Source organism: Xiphophorus hellerii, chromosome 4 (assembly GCF_003331165.1).
Source record: "Xiphophorus hellerii strain 12219 chromosome 4, Xiphophorus_hellerii-4.1, whole genome shotgun sequence".
In the NCBI taxonomy this organism is placed as follows: domain Eukaryota; kingdom Metazoa; phylum Chordata; class Actinopteri; order Cyprinodontiformes; family Poeciliidae; genus Xiphophorus; species Xiphophorus hellerii.
In genome coordinates, this window is record NC_045675.1 from 23,623,505 (window position 1) to 23,647,110 (window position 23,606).

The window sequence follows — 23,606 nt, forward strand, 5'->3', positions numbered from 1 at the left end:
CAATTTCTGATCACATGAAACACGTAATTATGTTTTTTTATTATTATTATTTCGCTGTGCTTTCTGTTGCGCACAATGTCAGTAAAAGGAATTCTGATTCTGTTTTCAACTTATTATTTAGACTGTTAATGTGTATTTAAGTAGGTAATTTTTACCTGCAAATAGTCATGGTGTTATTAGTTACCTTTTGTATACAATTTACATAACAATTTTGGTCTTCTCAGTCTTTCATATATATTCTATATCTATGTTCTTGTCCATGTTGTCATCTGAAGTTCAATAAAAGTGCATTCTGACTGTATTGTTCTTTAATTCATATTAAAATAAATTTTCCTCATGTTCAACACATTCAAATTTCTGTGTGGCTTTAAGTGTTAGTGAGAAAGTTTGCTTGTGGATCTTCTCTTCTTCGTGACTTCTCCACAGAAGGGAGCCAAAGGCAAGGTGTCATCATGGCTGTTGAAACTAATAGTAATGCATACGTATTTTGATTATCTTTTTTTCTGATAACAAGTGTCAGTCATATTTAAAAATGTCTTATATTTGCAAAGTTGAACTCTTATATAATTTTTTCTGTTGATTTTTCTTCCTGCAAATGAAATTACGTAGAGAGAAAATATTAATTCCTGTTTTGTTTCAAACGTACAAAATTACAAAAGTAAATGTAGCAAAAAGCCAATATTTATGTTTTTTTTTGTTTCAGTCAAAACATTTTACATCTTTTTTTATACTTTATCAAAAATCTGCATTTTGGTGTGATAATGTAATTGTAAGTAAGAAGGACCGTTTTCACCTTCAATTTCAGCTAAAATTTGTTGCAGAGGTCAAACTGCATGGCCTTCAGAATAAGTTCCTTTTTTTGTTTGTTTGCTTGTTTGTTGGTTGTTGTTTTTTTGCACAGCCATCCGTCTGACATGAAGGTGCAGATTAAAAATACGTCTCCTGGTTATGAAACAGGTCGAGACACTGAGGAATTCTGCTAACTCCTCTGATTCCCCAATTAGTCCAATCCTGAAGGGGAGGCGGAGGTGAGAGAGGAAGGATCGAAGGCAGGAAGAGATTGTTAATCAGTGGGTCTTGCAGACAGACCTGATTCCGTTGTTCTGCGACCAGAGGAAGGCGAGTAGCAACCAAAATACTTTCCATTCAACAGATGCTGCGCTGGATCTAATCAAAGTTTTATCTGATCGCAGTTCACGGTGGATGCAAGCGCACTGCTGGAACGCGCACGTTTCTATTGGCTCTCGGCTGCGTCGCTCACAGGAATGACGATTTTGCTGCTATACCCAGCTGATGCTGAGGCTACGAACGCGGAGCCTCCGAAGAACTGTTGATGGTACACTGACCCTTCCGTCATCGACGTTATGTCTGCGGATCCAGGTCTTATCTGCCCCCAGAGCCGGAGTGGGGAGGACATTTGATCGTGTCACGACGCGCAGGCCGTGGTTCGTTTTTCTCGCCCCTGTCGCTCCAAAGGATGTTTCTTCACCTCCCCACATAATCGCTTTCCCAGGGAATGATGCTCACTGCTTCCTCCACACACAGCCGACACATCGCATATGCAGGTAAACGTTGCTTTGGTTGGATCGCCAGTGCTTTTCGTTACCATCTGATTTATTTCACCTTTGTGCGCGCTGGAAGTGAATGTCATTCTTGTGGATTTGCGGGTTGCTCTATAGCCCTGTCAGTGTATATTGCTGTGCTGCACTGTGGTGAGCGGGCTCCGGCTGCTCTGTATGATGTATGCACTGGTTGCTGTGTAGGCTGAGAAACGCGTGGACAGCGATGGAATGGTGCTGCGCTCCGCTCCGCAGCGGCGGCAGAGACGCAGTTCGGTGCAGAGAGAGAGAGCAGAGCAGCATTAGCTACTATCCTACCACCCCCCTCTCACCACCTCCCATCCTCCAGCCTCCCAGCTTCTCCCTCCTATCCACATCACAGTCACGCGCAAGCGCACACTCCTTTGTGCACGCGGACGCCCGAACCAAGCTATTAATTTCACGCACACTCAAACTCACTTGTTCCTATTCCGTTTTTCTTTTTCGAGCACACCCTTCGGTTTTCTATCTGTCTCTTTCGACATTACCGGTTAATTCATTAAGTTTAACAAGAAAGCTCATTAAAACACGTCCTTGACCATTTTAGGTTAAAAAAAAAAATGTTCAGGTCTTCATGTATTTCAAGTTGCTCCAACTTGTCTGTTACCTCCCCCTCAGCACCATATCCTCCACCGATGGCCTGCACATCCACATCTCATTTCTTTTCCCTGGAAAGCCTAAGATGTGTGGATTGCACACTGCATAGGAAAACGCCCACACACGGGCACATGAGCCAAATCAACATTAAAGTGTTTTCTTTTCTTCTTCTTCTAAATTTTCTTTCTTTTTTCTTTTTTTTCTTTTTTACAAATCTAGTTGAGTCAATTCAGGAAGGAGCTTCAATGGTTCTAGTTTAGAAAAAAAATTTTATTACCAAATAACCATTTTAACTGTTATTATTTTCTCATCTCTGCTTTTTGGACACACAGCATTATTGAAAAATGTATTCCAACAGAACCCGGATGCATGATGGGAATAAGATTTTTTTTTTTTTCACTTAAACCAAAGACATTTGCTGTTAGACTCTCAGTTTAAAATGTATTTGTCATCTTTGTTTTGCAGTTTTGTCAGTGTTTATTTATATTATGAAAATATACTATCTTGCAAGAAATATTCACCCAACCACTCAGAGGCAATAGAAAATGCAAAGATGCAGAGATCACCAGACTCTGGAGCAGTGAAGACATGTGATCTGGCAATGACTGACACGTTTCTGTTTCCTCTTTGCAAGGAGGCCGCAATGGGTCAGATGTTCTCTCTTGAGAGGAAGAGACTATGGTTTGGGGCTGGTTGTTACAAACTGGATTTGTTTGTCTGATAATGTTGAGGCTTGAGACATCATTTCCTGTCAAATTGACTTAAATAGAAAAAAACTAGAGTTGAGTTTCTCTCTTTAGTTCAAGTGAAATGAACTCTTAATTATTTGCTCCTGACTCTGTGTGAACAGTTCTCAACCCCCCCGTGTACCCACCGCATTAAAACTGAATCTCTATAGACATTGATGAGCAAATTTGTTGTGGAAGAACTTGACTGGTCTGCACATGTAGTCTTCACCTCAACTCAACAGAATGCCTTTGGCGTTTGCGTTTGGAAGAATGCATTTGGATAGCCTATCCAGAAGGTTTAGGAACATGTGTTCATGGGATTTTTTGACCATTTTTCCATGAAGGATATGGATGAGCTGAAACTGTAGTAGCAAAGGGTGCACCTACATGTGATTAATCTCTGAGATTTGGATAAACGATGCTTTAGTTTCCATCCCCACCCGCTTCGGATGGGTGCCATCCCTACGTCCAGCCATAAAAGACTAGAAGCTCAAAAGTGTATACAATCTTTCCAAAATGCAGTTTCTGAATGTAGTGCAACTCAAAACAGATTGTCTTTGGGTTTTTTTCCCCCCCAAAGATTTTTTCTTAGAATCTCTTTTGTGGCATTTAAGACTTTTGACATGTTTATCTGCAGCTTCTAGACTCTGAGGAAATTGTTGATAATAGTGTCAGTGGAGCCCTTCTATTGATTTAGTATTTTAACAGCTTTTGTACAGATCCGTCAACAATTCATTACACACTCATCTCTGTGATTTACCTCAGGAAAACAAACACATCCTTTATTAGTCCCAGTCAGTTTCATTCCAGCTAGATCTCATCTCAACACAAAAAAATGCTCTCATGGTAAATTGAGTAAATCATATGCTTCTTTTGTTTGATCAAATTTCCATTCTCTGCTTTCTAAGGTGCCTTCTTGCAGTTTTGTTTTTTGGATTAATTTTTCTGGGATTCTGTCCATGAATGTTTGCATAATCCAGTGTCCTTCACACAGTCTGTCTTGTCACAGAAACTTAGATTTACACTGCAGCTCTTTTGCCAAGTCTTGAAGTTGAGTGCTCTATCTAGAGGCTTGGTTTTCATGCTACTTGTAAAAGTAAAATCATGCAAGGCATTTTCAATATGATGTCACTTCTGAATTATTTAAGTTGTTTAGCGTTGTGTAATCGATTGCTGCTGCATCTAATGATCAAGCTTTGTCTTCTGTCTGTCCACAGATATAGTTTTGTGAAGATGTGGCGTTGACCTTTTTTTTTTTTTTTTACCAAGTTAGACCATGCAAACTTATCCAAACTAAAAGTCTGAAATTTTAAGCCCAGAAAAATGAAACTTAGTTAACTTTTTCTTTACTTTGTTTAATCAAATTGATCTCACTGTGCTAATTTATAATTTATAGATTTTGCTTGGCTGCAAAACCTTTATAACCCATGTGAATATGGATTGTAAACAAGGCCAAAATGTTAAAGTTAGGAACTACAGCCAACAATTTTAGGCCAAAACTGCACTGAATTAATAAATCTACCAGGAGGTAAAAAAAAAAAAAAAAAGCGAGGATGTGGTCATCTGAGGTTTCACAAATTGTATAAAAGTTCAGGAAATTCAGTATAATATGTACAATTTTTATCTTTGAAACATTTTCAGCACAATCTTTAGCAAAATTTTCCCAAAAATCTCTCTCTCGTTATTTTGGCTTTTGCAAATAAAAATGATTTTTGGTAATTCCAACTGATCTAAAACTTTAGACTGACTTAATGTCAGATATTAGCAATAATAAAGCAAGATATCTTTTGAAATAGTGTAGCTAAACATCTGGTTTGACATTCTTTTTTTAACTTTGTAAGGGAAAAAATCTTAAGAACTGTGCTTAGAGACTCTTAAGAACTCAAAACTGTATGTGGACTCAACTTTGTGTTTAGCAGGTCGTAGCATTAATGATGTTTTGACTTCTTACACCAATTTCGGACTGTGAGGTTCGACTTTCAACCTAGCACTCCAAAACATTTCTATCTTAGATATTCTGCACTGCAAATTAGAAATAATTCATGCATTAAGAAGTGAAACGAGTTTAATAATCCAACCCTCTGGAGAAATTGAATCAGAAGAAGACCTACTTTTAGAGTACATTAGCCTTAACATCACCGCTACTCTGTGATCAGGAATTGTTGCATAAGAAAGGTGATATGAGGTAGAATATGTGTCAAAGTCATGCCTTTACTCTATGTGCGTCATATTTTCATGTGTGTGGTTTACAGCCAGTGCTTCACCAACTGTGTGAAGCATTATGAATTAGAGATTGGAGTGATCTCCAGGCAAAGTATTCAAACACTTCTCTGTTTGTTTCCTCTTCCAGATTCCCCCATGTGGAGTTTTGGATAAAGGCACAGGAGCAACACAAGGATATGGAGTAAAAGGACATTTAGAAGAACTCCAGTCAGATAATTTAATACAAGAAAACTGACATTTAGAGGACGTTAAATAGTGTGTGCCGTGGGAAAAGCAGGGCTGTGAAAAGAGGAGTAAAGATGGCTTGTTGTCAGAGGCCTGCCATGTTTCTCCGCGAGTCTGCAGCTGACCCGATCGGCTGCTGGTCCAAGCAGGAGTGTCCCTATTAAAGTCTAAGCAGCGTATTTCACCTGGTGGAGGAGACCCCGCTCTCTGTGATGTGATGAATAAGTTTGAAGTCCTTGGCATTGTGGGAGAAGGTGGGTGGTTTCACACAGCAGATTAAATGGTGTTGTTAACCTCCAGCTCTAATGCTGATGATCTGCACCACTCGGGACGCTGATGTGTCATGCTGCGTGTTTTTCATGAGAGTTTTAGTGTTTTGCATTGTGCGGCAGGACTCTATTCATAACTTTTATCGTATATGCTTCACATTTTGCATCTTTACAGTTTTATAGCAGGCAGGCAGATTCTGAGCAAATATTATTACTTTTTTAATGCTGAGAAATATGCAGAAGCCTGTGGGATGTGCAGACATCAGGAGGAAAATGTTGTAGCTGTAGATGAAAATCATCTACAGATTGTAGATGATATATCAAAATTTTAAAATAATATTTTAATTAAACAACAAAATGACTTCTGCAAACAAATGCAACAAGCCTTAAACCTAATTCTTTTTTTCAGCTGGTTTAAACCCTTTACAAAAAGGCTTGATCTGAGGCTTGATCAGACCAAAGCACAATGACGATGAAAGCGTTAATATGGTTTTACCAAACTCCAAATTTGGTAACGTGGAACAAAAAAGTATTTTTCCCTTGCATCACTCTGACATTGTCAATGGGGTTTACTGTTGAGTAGCTACTCATGGAGCTCAACTTTAAAAAAAAAAAAAAAAAAAAGAGCTTGAAATGCTTCTGTTGCATTTATTTTTGAGCAAATTGTGCCAATAAAATAGATTGAATGACTATAAACTACTTTCTTAACATGAGAGCATCCTAATCACTGAAAGACATACTAAATTAAAGGTTGCATTTTAAAAAAAAGTCTTTGTGATATTATAGTTCAACAATGAAAGCGACATTTATTTTAGGAATACTTGTCCATTTTTTCCTGAGTTGAACTTGAATCCTTTACTCTACGCTCTGATTGCTTGAACTCCAATTTCATCTGCTGACCTAATTCTCTCCATGCAAAAGTTAACAGTTGTTTCCTAATTGCATTTGCTTACATCTTCTCAAACCTCTTCTCGTTTTGATACGAGGAGTGAAACAATCCACCACATCTTTTGCTGGTGCTCCACATAAGAAGTCCTCCAGCAGCCTAAAGGGCATGTTCCACCCACTTCCAGCTTGGCAAGAAATGTTGAGTTTCACAGGCGCTCCCTCAAACCACACTTTAAAAAGCTATGCTCATGTCAAACATAGAAAAGAAAATAATATCTTAATATCTATCTCTGGAATGTATTAAATTATACTTGAGAAAATACAAGTATTAGCAGTTAGCAGACTGCACGAGAATGCAGGTACTGTTGCCCTTGGAAGACTTTGAAATCTTAAAAAAGAACTGATTAAATATATCATAACTCCTTTAACATCTGGTGTGATCTGATTTTGTGGCAATATGCAAAAAAAAAAGAAGTTTGCAGTAAATCACAAGACCACATTTTGTTTTTATTTTTATTTGGTTTTATGTTTCCTTTGATTTTGATTCATTTTGTGTTAAAATCCAATGTACAGCAAGACAGCTATTCATTTTTATTATAATACTGTATATTGTTACCGTTCTTCAAAACACAGTGTGTGCTTTGGGTTGTTGGCTTGCTTTATGGACAGTGTTGCCAAGTTATTAATATAAGCAACTTTTGGCTTGTTTTTTCTTCTTCTTCTAAAGTCTCTTGCAGGTTGAATGGGTTTTTTGGGCTTGTTTTTTAATGTGAAATTGCTTACTTGGGCATGACTATTTTTCTGAAAAAAGATTATATTAAGCTCCCTACAATAAAGCAAAACACTAATGGTATGTAGTTTGCAGTGTTGTGTGTATATGTTGTAAAACCATTTTTATTTAAATCTTTTGGATTTGTGTCGTCACCATTTAATCTTCATGGAGCTGGTTGCTTGTTTCTTTAGCAAGGTCTACTGTTCATGACCCACTTTGACTGTTTTGAAACTTTGCATCTGCAGTAAAACAGTCCAAACCATGATGTAATCACCAGCATGTTAAAAAAAGAGACGTATGCTGAAATTAGATGGGATTTTTTTCTTTCTTTTGAAAGATGATTTAGCTTTTTTTCTCTTCAAGCACAAAACATCCGCTCTGGTCTTCTGTATTCAAAAACCTTTTTCCAGGCCTGACAACTTCACATGCACTCTGATGTGTACATGTCAGACTTGAAGCAGGGTTTTTGCTCACCACAGGCCAAACTTGCTCTTCTGGGCAAACTGTTGAACTCGGGGTAGTTGTGTGTTTGCTGCACCGACTAAAGCAAAAGCAGCAACCTGGAAAGAGTGAGACGCTCCACCTTGTCATGAATGCTGATGAGTTCATACAGATGCAGATCAGAGTGGTTCTTTCAAAATGAACTGCTCTGATTCTCAATCCCACGGAAATTACAAAACATATTTATTTTTTATGGGCTGCACAGTGGCGCCGTTGGTAGCACTGTTGCCTTGCAGCGAGAAGGGTTCGATTCCCGGCCCAGGGGTCTTTCTGCAAAGAGTTTGCATGTTCTCCCTGTGCATGCGTGGGTTCTCTCCAGGTACTCCAGCTTCCTCCCACAGTCCAAAAACATGACTGTCGGGTTAATTGGTCTCTCTAAATTCTCCCTAGGTGAGTGTGTGTGTGCATGGTTGTTTGTCATGTCTGTCTTTGTGTTGCCCTGTGACAGACTGGCGACCTGTCCAAAGTGACCCCTCCTCTCTCCCAGAACGATAGCTGGAGATAGACACCAGCACACCTCCTGACCCCACTAGGGACAAGGGTGTTAGAAAATGGATGGATGAATTTATTTTTTACACCCCAGCCTGGTGCAACTACAGTCATTGCCCTGTACAAGTCGGCAACCTGATGGTTGGGGATCTCAGGTTTAAAGGACTGATCTGATGTATAAATTTAACCATACCTAGCTATATGGACATAGTCCAAATGCCTTAACAATGACAGAATGCAACAGGGTGACTTCTGGGTCAAGATTTCACAAAGATCCAGGTGTTAAACAGTGGGAAAGAAGGTTTACCTCCTCCTCACTACCTGATCTTTACTGCTCTGTCCTTTAAATACGATTTTACATGAGGTGACAAGCCAAAACATAATATCAGAGTGGCATCATAAGTGCATGTTATTGATCTTTGTTTTGTCCCCCCTTCGTTTCTGCCAGGTGCATACGGAGTGGTGCTTAAGTGCAGACATAAGGTAAGGATTTCCTCTGATCTTGCTGTTGTGCATAAGACTTTTCTTACTGGTGTTTTGTTTTGGGTTTTTTTTTAGGATAAAATCAAATTCCCATACAGGATAAAAGAAAAATTATCCCAGAAGAAGAATATGATGATTTGGTTTTGTTCAGTTTTAAGCCCGATTAGCAATGATCCTCAGCATCAACATGAAGGGAGGCCATAAAAACAATCTTTGTGTCCGTTTGCGGTCTTCACGGTTAGGCTTCAGACTTTGTGTGGTGGAATAGGTATACTGTTTTAAATATTTTTTAAAAATCTTTAAAAGCTTTAAAACCTGTTTGAGCAAATCAGTGGCAAAAACTGGAGACACAGTCTGTGTGTAAAACATTTATACACACTCTAAATATTTCATATGCACAACTGAACATAAAGGAATTGGGTTAATGGCAGATTTCTGCTAATATGACAGCCACCTTTTTTGATGGCTTCATTAACTTACAGATGTTGACTAAGACTTTAATCTGACTAATAGCTGCTGTTACTGTGCATTTCTGAATCACTGAACGCCCATGCAGTCCTTTTTGCATCTTATTTGTGCTTTACACATAATTTTATAATTCTCTTTCCCATGCAGTGTGAAAAAGTGACTTTTTTTAATAACTATTAAATAAAACATGACACTGTGAACTCATAAAACAGATTGTTCCACTCTGTTAAATAATCGTATTAAAGGTTAAAATGAAAAATGTTTCATATTGGGGATGAATCATTGAGTTTGTGTTTGATAACAGATTTGTGTTACTCTACGTCCTTCAGATTATTCTGCTTGTATGTTTAAATCATTTAACTTTGCCACAGGCTTTGTATTAGTATGACACACTCTACTATACATAGTGTTGAAAATGAACTGTATTGCCAGCCGTTTTCTGTTGTAACAGTATTATAAGTTTACAGAATGTAAAGCCTCCTGAGGTTAGAGTCTGTTTTGTGATATTTTTAGTTAAAATGACCAAGTCTTGGTCAGTCAGAGCTGGTAATATTCAGGTGTACAGCTGAGGCAAATACATAATAGTGTATGTACATCATTAATGACCTTAGTCAATTTTCATACTCTAATTTGTTCACAGAAAACTGAATTGTTACAAGTCAGTATTGACAAACTGAGTCAAATTTGGAAAAGTAGCTTATTAATTTAAAGACTAAATTCAAGTAAACTCGATACTGAAGAAGAATCTGAACAACAAATGCATTTTACTGGAACCTTTGAGCCCCTGATGTTAGGTCCTGGATTGTTTTGTGGTTTAATTCTAGTTTTTAGGATTTTCTGTGTTCCTCTGTCTCTTCCTTTGATAAGATCCTTCTTTTTCTGTTTTACTTTAGGTCAGTGCTTTCTTTGTGACTCTAGTTTACACTAACATTTCTTATGTTAGTTTTATTTCTTATGTTATTTCTTATGTCTAGTTATTCCTTATAACTCTACAGAATGTAAGGCTTCTTATGTTTATTATGTCCACTCATTCTTTAGTGTTAAATTTATTCCCTAGTCCACTCTTCCTCTCCCCCTGTGCCACTTTTGCTCTCTCTCTGTCTCTCTCTCTCTCTCTCTCTCTCTCTCTCTCTCTCTTTCTCTCTCCCCTCACACCTGCAGCCAGTCAGCCCAGGTACTTGTTCCACATTCACTCTTCCATTACTTAAACACTTCTGCTGCTCTCACTCTTGTTCCTCCTGTTATCTCCCTGTTGAATCCCTGTCATTCTCTTACCATGGATTCCTGTTGTTTCTGTGGGTTTTATTATTTATCTTTTTCATTAAACATTCATAATCAGCTCTCTGCTTCTGTCCTGTGTTTGGGTCCTACTTCAACCAAATGGAAATGTTGACATTGGCTTTTTCTTTCATAATCAGGTGAAAGCTTATGGTTACTGTGACAATAATGTCTTTATCTCCAGTTTTCTAGTAGATAAGTAAAGTTTTCATCAACACTGACCGGTATTTGAGCTGCTCATTACTTCCTACAGTAATAAAAATTTGTCTTTTGATGCTGCACATGGGCAACATCAAAGGGCAACTGTTGTGTTTTTTTTTGTTAAGCATACCAATTGAAATTGTAACTCAAACTTCAAATTCAGCTTCATCATGCTATAACACATTCTACCTGAGGATTTTATAAGATTTTAGCTAGTTTTAGATGTTTTCTGAAATAAAGGGCCACTGTCTTGCACCCTTATTCTTAAGCATACAGGAAGAATACAGAATATTATTTTTACCTGCCAGCCATTTAAAATTATTTCCCCTCCCATCTTTGTGACTCTACAGGAATGTAGATTGCCTTTAGTAAGAGCTCTCTGTAAGTTCTGTCTTTGTTTAAAATACATTTTCGTGTTTTGGGGACGATTCCCAATAGTATGTTACGACCTGCTTTCAGGGTAAGGTTCCTTAGACTTGGGCTGGTTTTGATGTGTTGTGAATGTCCATGACATGTAGCATGACGGTATCAAGTTATTTTAAAATCCCCTTACCAGACTAATATGCAGGCTACATCTCTCAGTCTCATCATGGTGTTTAGTTTTCCACCAAATCACTCTTAGGCTTAAACAGGCCACGCTCTTCCTCTGACTTTTTTAAGTGTTAATAATTATTCAGTATTGATCAAATTGATTATCCATATGTCCAGTTGCTTTACATGACTGTAATATAGCTCACTGCTAAGCATGATGCATTTTTAAGGAGCCGATATTTTATCATCTGTCACTGATTTGTTCTGCATAAAACAGATGGACCATCAATATGCTCGTATATATCATGCAACATGCATCAAGCCAACCAAAGACATCACCATGAAGCGTTATCTTTTGTTTATAAAGAGAAATAACAGTTTGGCATCAAGATTACCAGATCCTTAAGCTTTGTAATGCTAGCCTCTAGTTTTTCTAGTACAATTGATTGTTATTAGAACCTGGTCTAGTTCATCATCCTTGTGGTTTGGATACTAGGAAAGACATTTCGTGCTCTGGGAGATTGCACCAATCAGCTTTTAGAGCAGTAAATAATGGAGTGTTATGTTCATTTTCCTCAGTTGTTTTGTCTCCAGTATTGCTCAGACTTGGGTTGGTCTATCAGGATGAATCTTATTAGACTAGCAGCTCAAAGACTTTGTCTGGCTGTATCCTGGCAAATGAGCTGTTTTTCTTTTCGTGGAGTTTTCTGTTTCGTTATAGTTGCTGACAGACTTTTTTTCACATGGTCCTAATCTTGGCTTTCAGCCTCTTTCTTCCTGGGGTAATGCCATAATATTGATGGCTTGGTTCCCTATAATTAAACCTCATGTATTTGCACGCTTTGAAGCTGGCCCTAAATAGTCTCATCTACAACAAAGACCTTAAAGCCACCGCACCTGTCCATCACTCAAAGCTTCCACACTAATAATTAAGAATAGCTTTAAGTCTTATTACAATTCAGAAAGGAGAACTGAATGTTACCATGACAGGAAAATTGACTATTGAGAACAAATATATTCATGATGCTTTGCTGTAAACATGTCAAACGAGGATGGTTTTGGATTGGTGTGCCTGACAAACGGGAAAAGAAAACACCTCTGATAATCTTTTCTCTGTCCTTATCTTTGACAAGCATAACTGCAGGGGAAGAAAATCACAGAATTAGACATAAATTTATTTATATCGAGCAAGACATTCAGCATTTATCAGCTCTTGGGCAGTGTGAGCATGCAGTAAGCCATGTCATTTCAATTCAGTTCAGTTTATCAGTGTAGCACCTACAGGTGTGACGATACCTGGAACTAAGAGGATGAAACCCGATACTGAGGTGGCAGATTTTAATATTACGTTCAAAAAAACTTCAAAGATCAAATTTATGCTTCAAACAAAGGCCTTTTTTCTGCGTTTTATTCTACCTCTTCCAGCATCTGAACAACTTCCATTGCTTGCACATTGTTCATGTCTTTTTTCTCACTCTGTTGCCATTTATCTTTCTGACTGGAAACCCAAAGATTTAGCAGCTCTGTTCGTGGAGGACTGATGATAGTCTCAGGGATAAAATGAGATTAGCACATACTGTAAATAAATACAACCCATGCAAAAATACAAATGTAACAATATAATGTTCAGTTTATTAGCACACCACAAAAGTTATGTTTAGAATTTATTGTCAAATTTTCTAAATAATAAAATTTGGACAAACAGACTGCAAAAACTAGAGCTAATCAAGTGGCTCTTCAGAATAATGAATTGTTCATCTCTTATGTAGTTCGAAGCTCTGTTCCGTGTCCTAGTTTTTCTGAGAATTCCTGAGCATTGTAAGTTTAGTTTCTTAAATCTTTTTATGATCTCCCCTCGTCAGTGGCTGTCTGCACATTGGCTCTGTTTCATCACCTCTAAAGATGACAGCTTACAGTCGGTACCAGCTGATTCCCGTCTCCAGTCTGTAAACTTCCTTTTCTCCACTGCATTTTGATTTGGGATCTCAGTGATGCCTGACCTTTGGAGATATGCTTGCTGCTTTTACAGTTTATGGAGTAAATGATTAAATTAATTAGTCTTCAGCTCAGTGTGTGTTATTGATTTCCAAAACAAAAGGCTGATGTGGTTAATATGAAGCTGGCTTGGATACTAAGTCATTTGATGCATGTAGGAGCAGATCAAACATCTGGATCAGCTTTTTAACAGTAAAGTTGACATTTGGCAACAAAAATTAAAACATAAGCCATATGAATAATGACTCCACACAAGACAAGGTGAAAACAGGGTGAATTTCCATTTAATACTTTTGTCTTTTTGTCTACTGTACAACACGAAACATACAGAAAACGCAAAAATGTTTCCTCACCTGGAGAACAACTAACAAGGCAAATACTTTTACTGTCTCTCTGGTTTTATTACAGCATTAATGTGTCATTCTCCAATAAATCTGCATGCAAATTAACCAGCAGCTTTAGAAGTAGTCAAGTTAAAGTTAAAGTGCCTTTTCTTTCCTTTGACCCACTAATGTGACATATGACATGTTTCCCACTTATGTAACAAAAGGAAAGACTCGATTTTACACGTGGGAGCCTGGGATCCTGACAATAAATGGTGTTTTTAGCTTTGCTGCAAGAGAGCAGTTATTTTTACTTTTCCCAGCTGGAAGCGGGACGAAAAAGACAGGGTGGCATCAGGAGAGAGAAAGAAGCAATGGGTGCACGTGTGTTTGAGGGAGAGGAAGTGATGCAGAGGGGTGTGTTGAACAGTGTTGGTAAATGGGTCACCCTGTTAGAGGACTACAGCAGACCTGCGTATGACGGAGGGGAATAATGCGACTGTAAATAGGTTGAAACCCAATCAGGAGACACAGTAGGCCCGAACATCACAACAATGGATGTGCCAGATGTAAATAGACGTGCCAGTGTAATTTATAGGGACTTTACTCTGCAGTGTGTGCTTGATGGAACATTTTAATTAGTCAAGCGTTTGTGTGCCAGGACTTGTTCTGCCGCTTTATGCAAGTGTTGTTTAGCATATGTGGGTGTTTGTATGGAGGCTTATGTGTTATCTTGAATTTGTGCTTTAGGAGTGACAATATCACAACCTACACAGTTGCCTGTCTCCCGGTGCACAAACGGTGTCACTGTGTAGTACTGTCGGGGTAAGAAGACAAATTAATTATTAGCAATTGTCTATACTTGTGTTGGCTAAGTTTCAAAAAAACCTGCAGTGTGTTTACTTGAGTAATATCAGAGTATGAGTCATGGGCATAATTTTAAATTGAGACTCCTTTGAAGCCTCAATGTCAAATTGTATATCAGTGAAATGTTCAAGCATTAGTACTAATATAATGAGCTCATGTCATCAGACAGTTGCGATCTTGAAGGTTATTCTTAGTGCTGACTTATCAGTCGTTAAAAAGATTAATAAGAAGTGGTCAAAGATGTAGCACAAACAGAAGCATCATCAACACATTGCAGCTGCAGTTTGAAATGTCATATGTGGTTGATGGGCCCAGAAAGACAGTATATTTTTGATAATAGGTTGTTGTTTCTTTTTACACTTTTATCGAAAGTCATCACTGCACAGCCAGCATGTACCTCTGCCGTCGCAGTAAATCGTTGTATGATCCAATTTGCTAATGAACATCAAATCTTTAACTGACAAGTTTGTATTTACACCTTCATATAACAATAGGCAGATGTAAGCGAGAGCACTGCCAGTGACAGGCAGCTCCACGCTGCCTTGCTCCATCGCAGTGATTCGGCCAACTGTGATGTCTGACCCGCTGTAGACAAAAAGACAATTGAGGAACATGAGCGCAGCCAAGGACACTCTAGTGCATGATGTAATCCTCTCTGGCCCCCTGTGTTCACTGCTGCATCCTGAGGGTGTTACAGATGACAGAAAAAAAAACAGCTTTCAAGGATTTCGGCTAAAAATGGAATGGTTGAAAACATTTTGTGTTCCGTTTAAAGAAAACTGTTATGTTAGGGGAATCATAACAACATACAGAAGTCTCTAAAAAATCCTTTGTGTTGAAGCCAGAATTTGCTGTGATTTTTTTTTTTTTTTTAGTTTGACACACCCCTGGTGTGTGATGTAAAAATTGAGGTAACAACGGATCAAAAATGTACAATGTACAACCTTCTTTTGTATCAGTCAGAAGGAGGTTGTAAACAAGAATGTATATAGGTTGCTGTATATTAACATATCACAAGTGTTCTTTGAATTATTGCTAGGCATTAGTTTCCTTTGGTTTGCTTTGTGTTGTTTTGGTCACAGCATGGAGGTGAGCATCAGCACAGCATTTAGGTATCTAAAGAGTCAGACATTTTCTTTAGAGGTGCTGGAAATGAAAACAAGAACAAGAAATTGTGTCTCATAACTCTAATTTAGCTCTTTGGTGTGATTGTATGCATAATCATATACATTTTATTGTAATCTGGACACACAGTTGTTTGTTTTGTCAAACACATCTGGAGGAGAATTTTTCCAAAAACCAACAGCACATTCATGAATTTCTGGCTTTGTTCTAGAAAATGCTCCACATTTTGATTTCACATACGCACACCTTCACCTGAGTTGTTTCCTCTGCTTCTCCTGGTCCTGGGGTGGAACCCGGTCCACAGCAGAAATCAGTACCATCAAATACTTGAGTGCAATGCTCTATAAGTGCAGGGCTTCTATGCGCAACATCATCCAGGCAAAGTTTTATGCTCCAGCATAACTATGTAGAATAACAATGGTAGGAGAAGGGGGTGCGGGGGTCCATATTTTCTATTGCAGTCGAAATCGAGCATCATTGAATTTGTTTCTAATTTCAACCACTGGTGCACTTAAAAATGATACTGAAATGTGTGGTGGCTGTTGGGGTTTAGACCAAGTACAGACTGCTCTAGGATGAAGAGCTTTACCTTAGCTCATTAACAAAGTTGTTTATTCTTGTCCGTATCGTTTATTGTTTCATCATGATTTCATCAAACATTGGCTCTATGAATGGGTTAATATCGGATCAATGACTATTATGATGAAAATGACTGATTCTGAGTGCTGCCCATGTTTTGGGTAGTTGTGCATTTCTATTATTTTCTTTAGGGAACCTGGTTCCAATTACAAATATTCAGTATACAAATACTTAGAGCTCACATTGTATAACCCTTTTTGTTTTAGCTTTTCCCACAGCTCAGTGTCAGAAGACTAATCACTTCACAGTTTTCCTTCTTTTAAAGTCATTAGGCACCTTTGTCCCACTAAAACGAAGCTAAACGGTTGTGCATTGTTCCTCACAGGAAACAAATGAGCTGGTGGCCATCAAGAAGTTCAAAGACAGTGAAGGTGAGTAAAAAAGAAAAAAAAGAAAAGATAAAACATAAAAAAGATGGGCACAAATAAGGAAAAATGGTAAAAGTGCAAAAAACCCACATATTTGTCTTTTAATGCCCACTCAGAAAATGAGGAGGTTAAGGAGACGACCCTTCGGGAGCTGAAGATGCTCCGGACCCTGAAGCAGGACAACATCGTCGAGCTCAAAGAGGCTTTTCGCAGGAGGGGGAAGCTCTACCTCGTCTTTGAATATGTTGAGAGGGTCAGGATAACATCGATGCCATGTTTATTTAATCAAGTCTGCATGCTGTGCACACAGCACTTCTTTATGCTGCTTCATCCATGGCCGTAGGACGGTGACTGCTCAGTTAAGCATAAAAAAAAGGCGCCACCATGGCAACATAGAAGCTGTGCTGGTAGTAAGCACTGGTATTTCCTGTTGTGTTGCCAGGGTGCCCAAACACGGTTTTTCATTATGTTTTTTAAATGAAAATTCAACACAGCATAATTCCCCAGATGTAATATGGATGGATGGATGGATGGATGGATGGATGGATGGATGGATGGATGGATGGATGGATGGATGGATGGATGGATGATGGATGGATGGATGGATGGATGGATGGATGGATGGATGGATGGATGGATGGATGGATGGATGATGGATGGATGGATGGATGGATGGATGGATGGATGGATGGATGGATGGATGGATGGATGGATGGATGGATGGATGGATGGATGGATCATTGAAATTGCTGCTACAGAGTTTGTCAGATTTTTCATGATGTCATTGTTGTGGTTTTTCAGAACATGCTTGAACTGCTAGAGGAATTTCCCAATGGTGCACCGCCGGAAAAAGTTCGCAGTTACATTTTCCAGCTCATCAAAGCCATCAACTGGTGTCACAAAAATGAAATTGTTCACAGAGGTCAGTATTCATATTTATCTGCTTCCCTTCTACTCTTTTACAACCATCCATAATTTCAGTCACTGTTTCCTTTCTTTGGTGCCTCCAGCGTCTTGCCCATGTTTATCCAAAGCATTGCTGGTATTATCACTGCAAGGCCAGACAAATCTTTAACACCAAAACAATCCATGTGAATATGATATCACCACTGCTTGTTATTAAGGATTTTTAACCGATGCTACACTCTTAATGACAGAGATAAAACTGTGACTTAAAATTTTGGATTATTGAATTCAATAAGATATTGATTTAGATCATCTCTCTTTCAGATATCAAACCAGAAAATCTTCTTATCAGTTCAGATGATGTTCTTAAACTATGTGACTTTGGTGAGTGTATCCTTAACCTTCTATTGTTTATAAGCTAATAACATCCTTCATTTCTAATGTAGTATCAATAATGTCATTTTCTCCTATATAATGTCATGTAGCCAGTGTCCTTTGATGCTTTGATTTAGAAAGAAATACTTTTAAATGGTTTAATGGGTGTTGAGTAGACATCCTGATATGTCTTCCATCTTATCATATTGATGGTTATTATGTGTTGATTCTTTAACCAGATCAGTGATTCAACGGTGCTCAGTTTTGTTTCTGTGGGTTGGTTTAAAATAGAAAATCCCACCTTTTTCTATCTTGTAAACTGATTATCAGAGAAACTAAATCTGCCTCTGGGAAACTGCCCTAAATATACCCTGGTGGTTGTTGATGTATTATTAGTTAATTGGTAACATCTCTGTCAAATCATAATGATGTTAGTAACAGAAACCCTCCTGTTCTGAGAAACACATTGATGGAAATGTACTAGTAGTTCATGGATTTGCCCTTTCACAATGCTCTAGGTGTGTATTTTACATTTGGACGCGTATTTGCAAAACTGACACGGTCAGCTGGCTCTGAATAATTGGCTAATGCCAACCCACTGAGTCAGCTGGGGTGAGATTTGTTTGGTATTCACTGTTGGAGCTGGCATTCTGTTTACTGTGACTTTTCCTTGCTTAAAATGGATTCTCTCTACACCAGTTATCTAAAGTGGAGTCTCAGATCGCCTGCAGTCACATAACTAATTAGTCTGGTCACATGGCAAACATTACCATGCTGTCACTGTGGCTGTCCAAGCAATTTAGATACTGAATGTCCTTTACTGTTATTAATGGGTCATTTATGAATTGCTGTTGACAAAATAAAGTCTACTAGATGTAATTATCTCTGCCCTCCTCTGGCTCAGGGTTTGCTCGTAACCTGTCTGAAGGAACAGATGCCAACTACACCGAGTATGTGGCCACCAGGTGGTACCGCTCACCTGAGCTGCTGCTGGGGTAGGTCACTATGTGTGGGAGCTTGTTAATTTTGATGTTAAGTATGTAATTTCTTTTTTCTTTGGACTGTACGGCACATGTGTCAAGCTCAAGGCCCACAGGCCCAATCCTGCCCGCCGTAACTATTTATGAGGGTCTCTAGTGCGTAGGGTCACAAAATCAAATCTAATTAAATTTTATTTGTATAGCACCTTTCAGCAACAAGGCAGTTCAAAGTGCTTTACATCATAAAAACACCAAAATACAAAGTCATGGAACACAGTCCACAATTGAAACATTATGTTTTCTCAGGTGCCATCGTTACATATCGAATTGCTGTTTAATTTTTCATTGATTAGGTTTCAAAAGCACAAAAGCAACTATATATATATAAATCTAAATAAGAAAGTGTACAGTAAGGGGCAGATTTACAATACTGTAATACTGTAATCATTAAAAATATTTTTTTACACTTTTTAAACAAGATGTGCAACTGCTTAGCACTCTAAATAAACGCTATTAGCCAAAATAAACACTTAAAAATACCTCTATGTGAGACATATCTATAAGTTTTTCATTTATGGAGTTTATTTACTGAAATAACTTACCATTTCCGTCATTCTAATTAATCGAGGTGCATCTGTAGCTGTTCCTTCTGTTCTCAATCTCCCCAGTTGAGAACGAGTTACATTGTATTTCATAAGGAGTCATTTAGATAAATATAGTGGGTTTTTCATGGCTTTGAAAGGAACAGGGCTCAGTGAGTTCATGTCTACTTACAGATTCATGTAACACCAAGACCAAACTGTGCAGCTTTGTAAAGTCATGATGTGCTTAATTCCTAATGGATTTTAAAGGGCCAACATGATATCCTAATGATATGGACTGATTGTAGAGCATCTCTGATGCTGGTTATTTAATAAATGTTAGGTTAGCCATGGCTCTGCCATGTAATCAGATCAGTAGGGAAAGCAAGTAGTAAGCTATGCGCTACATTGGTAGGTACCACGAATCTTCAGTATTGTATTTTGAGATCAAACATCAGATTTATTTTTAATTCTATAATGCGGATCTTTTTCTCTTTTTTTTTTTTGGTAATTTTTTTTGCTGCAAACAGTGTCCAACCTAGCTTGGAGACAGATGAACGTCATCTATCCGCACTGCTGTGGCTTGATTTAGTAAATGCCCTGGAACATTTACAGAGACAGTGTTTGAATGCCTCCCACTCAAATACTCTCTCCCTCCAACACCAGCGCTCCTTTGCTTCTCCGCTGCCAGAACTCTCACCATTTCTCACCAGATTCTCCACAGTGCAGAAATCTTCCCTAGGAGCCATAAAATATACAATTTAATATCACTTATGAAAGATGCATTTCTCTTGCAATCATATCTTCTTAATTTTGTGGCTTATTTTTCGCCCTCATCACCCTCCATTGTTGTCATTATCGCCCTGCTATCTAATTAACAAGCTTCTTGTGTTGTTCACTGAAATCTCTTCCTTGAATGATATTTCTGCATAAATGGTGTGATCATAGGTATTGTTTCCCCTTGTTGCAGGGCTCCCTATGGAAAGGCTGTGGACATGTGGTCGGTGGGGTGTATTCTGGGGGAGCTGAGTGACGGACAGCCTTTGTTTCCAGGGGAAAGCGAGATTGATCAGGTTGGTATAGCAGCAGTAGGTGCTAAATTTGAAAAGGAGGTGAATAAACAATATTTTTTAAATATGAAAACCTTTTATTTAAAGGTCCCACAACTTTTCCTGTAACCAGTGGAAGCATTTTCCTTTAGGTTTTATTGTCTTTTCAAAGCAATTTTAAAATAAACTTTCTGTGACAAAGCTGGTGTTTTGGATCTACAAGAAGCTGTCATCCTTATTTCATCATCTTCTCCAATGTCAATAAGCTGAAATAAAGTATCAAGTCCTTTTGAAAAATAAAAATCACAACAATCACTTTTACAGTGACAAAAAAAAGAAAAGATCCTCAACTCTGCAGTTTCTTTTCAGCCTAGTCATTTTATTCCGATGTGGTTTTCAGACGCACTCATCCTTCCCATTTTAATGAACAACGTACTGTGATGCAAGGCAATAAACTCATTTTATAGACAGCCAAAGAGGTTGGTGAGAGTGGCAGAGCCAGCCCAAGGCATAAGGAAGCTGTGCAGTTACATAAGACCCCTGAATTAACAGGTGGGCAACATGAGCCAAAAAATTATATACAACATCCTAGATTATTGTTAATGTGAAGTATATCTGAAATTATTTTACATGTTGACAGTGCACATTTTTAAATACTAAGGGACATTCAGCACTGTAGTGTTCTGCTGGTTTAAAGACATAAGGAAATTCAGAATGGCTGATAAACTCTTTATAGGGTTAACTTACCATATGTACGACAAAAAACTGTTTTCATCTGGTCAGAGTTCTGACTTTAGGTGATTAGTTGGAAAATTCGACCTCTAAGAACAAAGAAAATGCACCATAAGTTTCTGCTGCAATGTTGTGCCAAGAATCGGATCAGCTCACTCTGCTTTCTTGATTTGCTGATGTTCACCTCCAGCTCTTCACCATCCAGAAAGTTCTGGGTCCTCTTCCTGCTGAACAGATGAAACTCTTTTACAACAACCCGCGATTTCATGGAATCAGGGTAGGAAACACAAACAGTCTTCCTCCCCTCCTTTTTTCCTTCCTTTCACGTTCTCTTCCTTCCTTCTTCTTCTTTCATTTTGTCCTCCCTCTCTCCGCTCTTCTCTCTTATCCTCGTCTCTCCTGCCCGCTCTTTCTATCCGTTTCATTTTTGTGGCAGTGTTCCCAGCACCATGACTGAGTGGATTGCTATGACTCATGAGATAGGTGGTTGGTGTTCAGCTTAACAGCAAGAGAAAATGTCCCAGAAGGCTGAGAAAAGCTACGCGTTTGTGAATGTGTGTGCAAACTCAGTAGTTTGTTTAGTGTGATCCGTGTCATACGAACTGAGAGTTACTTTTTTCTTCTTTTTTTTAAATGGGCAGGAACATTTACTTTGTTTTGTGAAGCGTAATATGAGTCTAAAGAAAACAAACATCAAAACTGTTACTGAGGATGAGCATTTTATCCAGGATTTTGTTTTTCCTGTGCCAGTTTCCCACAGTTACCCATCCTCAGACTTTGGAGAGACGGTACCAGGGAATTATGAGTGGTTTGATGTTGGATTTGATGAAGGTAAATTTACACTGAAACATTCATGTTTTCCACTTGCACTTCTATTGAAAATCTTCTACAGTAAATGTGTTATTCATTAGATTCAAAAGATTTTCGACTAATAGCTCCAAACAACCATTTTTGCTTCTGTTTTTCCATCAGAGCATGTTGCTGCTGAACCCTACCGAGCGTTTTCTAACCGAGCAGTGTTTGAACCATCCTGCTTTCCAGCCTTTCAGGCAGGCGGAGAGAGAAAAATCTTCTCCCGCTTCTCCAAACCCACCACGCTCGTCCAAGAGAAAAACACACCACCACGGAGAAAATACAGTCCCTACAAGGTAAGCGCTCTGTCATTTATATGTAGTGACAAAACCCAACTTGTTACAAACTTCATGTTATCATGATCAATTTGAAATGTGATTGGAATTTGTTTATTTTGGTAAATAACTAGAGATAGAAAAAAAAGGCATTACTAAATTAAAGCTGTAACTCGTTTACTACACAGATGTTCTCAATTCAGGCTAGAAATGTCTAAAATCACATTTTTATACATTTTAAACCAGAGTAGGGGGCGTGCTGTGGTGGCGCAGGGGGTTAGCACGCCCCACGTTTGGAGGCCTTAGTCCTCGACGCGGACGTCGCGGGTTCGACTCCCGGTCCCGACGACCTTTGCCGCATGTCTTCCCCCCTCTCCTCACCCTCCTTCCTGTCTGCCTACTGTCGAAAAAATACGAGCCACTAGCGCCGCAAAAACTCTTCGGAGAAAAAAAAAAAAAAAAAAGGGCTCCGTACAATCCAGACATGTTACCATGGCAAAACAACATAGGGAACAAAAGTTTGTGTTCAAAAAGATAAAAGGTTAAAATCGGATGGCTAAAAGGGATTTAAACGTTGTTAGCGCCTACAAGGGCGTGACATTCAATGTCTTTGTTTATCTGAAATATTTTGGACAGGATGAAAACGTTCAGCTTTTAGCATATTTTTCTGGGGTAAATATACTGTAGATAATGAATCTGCACTACAAGATTCTCATGATCATCCAGGGTTTGACAGGAAGCATTCTTCACAGGTCTGCACCACCTTAAGCCTTTGTCTCTTTACTTCACTATACAGCTAGTGAAAAGTGTTTATCTTTTCTCAAACACTTTCCTAAGCAAGCAAGCGTGAGCACATTCGGTGCAGCCATCAGCTGATATAGAGTTAAGATGGGTTACAGAGCAGGTATCAGCTGCTGAAGGCTCTGTCCAAAAAGTTGTTGAAGTCAGGGCAGCAGGTGGCATAATTGTACAGCAGGCGTCAAATATACACTGAAAGAAGAAGTCAGTTGAACCAACCTAATTGAATTGCTTCAAATGGTAACAAGTAATTCAATTAGGTCTATCCAATCCAACTCATCAAGTTTATCAAAAGTGCATACTTTTGAGTGTACACTACAAAGTCCACTCTAAAATGTGTACTCTCAAAGGTATACTCTCAAAAGAACAGACTTTTTGAGAGTATACTTTTGAGTGTACAAAGTCTATTTGGGTTGTAGTTCATGTTATGGCCTTATTTACATTCGTCTCATTTAATTCTCAAAAGTGTACACTTTTGAGAGTTCACTCT

The 23,606-nt window shown here is 38.5% G+C and overlaps 1 protein-coding gene across 6 annotated transcripts in view; it reads left to right on the forward strand.

The window, feature by feature from the left end:
- The first annotated feature begins 922 nt into the window (after positions 1 to 922).
- Positions 923 to 23,606, forward strand: part of cdkl5 (cyclin dependent kinase like 5) — a 32,926-nt gene continuing 10,242 nt past the window's right edge. For 2 of the 6 annotated variants that reach the window (XM_032561558.1, XM_032561554.1), the window contains exons 1-12: positions 924 to 1,565; positions 5,274 to 5,625; positions 8,739 to 8,773; positions 16,526 to 16,571; positions 16,685 to 16,821; positions 17,370 to 17,490; positions 17,799 to 17,858; positions 18,754 to 18,844; positions 20,381 to 20,483; positions 21,382 to 21,468; positions 21,942 to 22,022; positions 22,164 to 22,339. In XM_032561558.1, coding sequence (XP_032417449.1) covers positions 5,589 to 5,625; positions 8,739 to 8,773; positions 16,526 to 16,571; positions 16,685 to 16,821; positions 17,370 to 17,490; positions 17,799 to 17,858; positions 18,754 to 18,844; positions 20,381 to 20,483; positions 21,382 to 21,468; positions 21,942 to 22,022; positions 22,164 to 22,339 — 974 coding nt within the window. In that variant the 5' untranslated portion in view covers positions 924 to 1,565; positions 5,274 to 5,588. Of the gene's footprint in view, positions 1,566 to 5,273; positions 5,626 to 8,738; positions 8,774 to 16,525; positions 16,572 to 16,684; positions 16,822 to 17,369; positions 17,491 to 17,798; positions 17,859 to 18,753; positions 18,845 to 20,380; positions 20,484 to 21,381; positions 21,469 to 21,941; positions 22,023 to 22,163; positions 22,340 to 23,606 lie in introns of all 6 variants that reach the window. The other 4 variants (XM_032561553.1, XM_032561556.1, XM_032561555.1 and 1 more) reach the window with 3 other exon arrangements.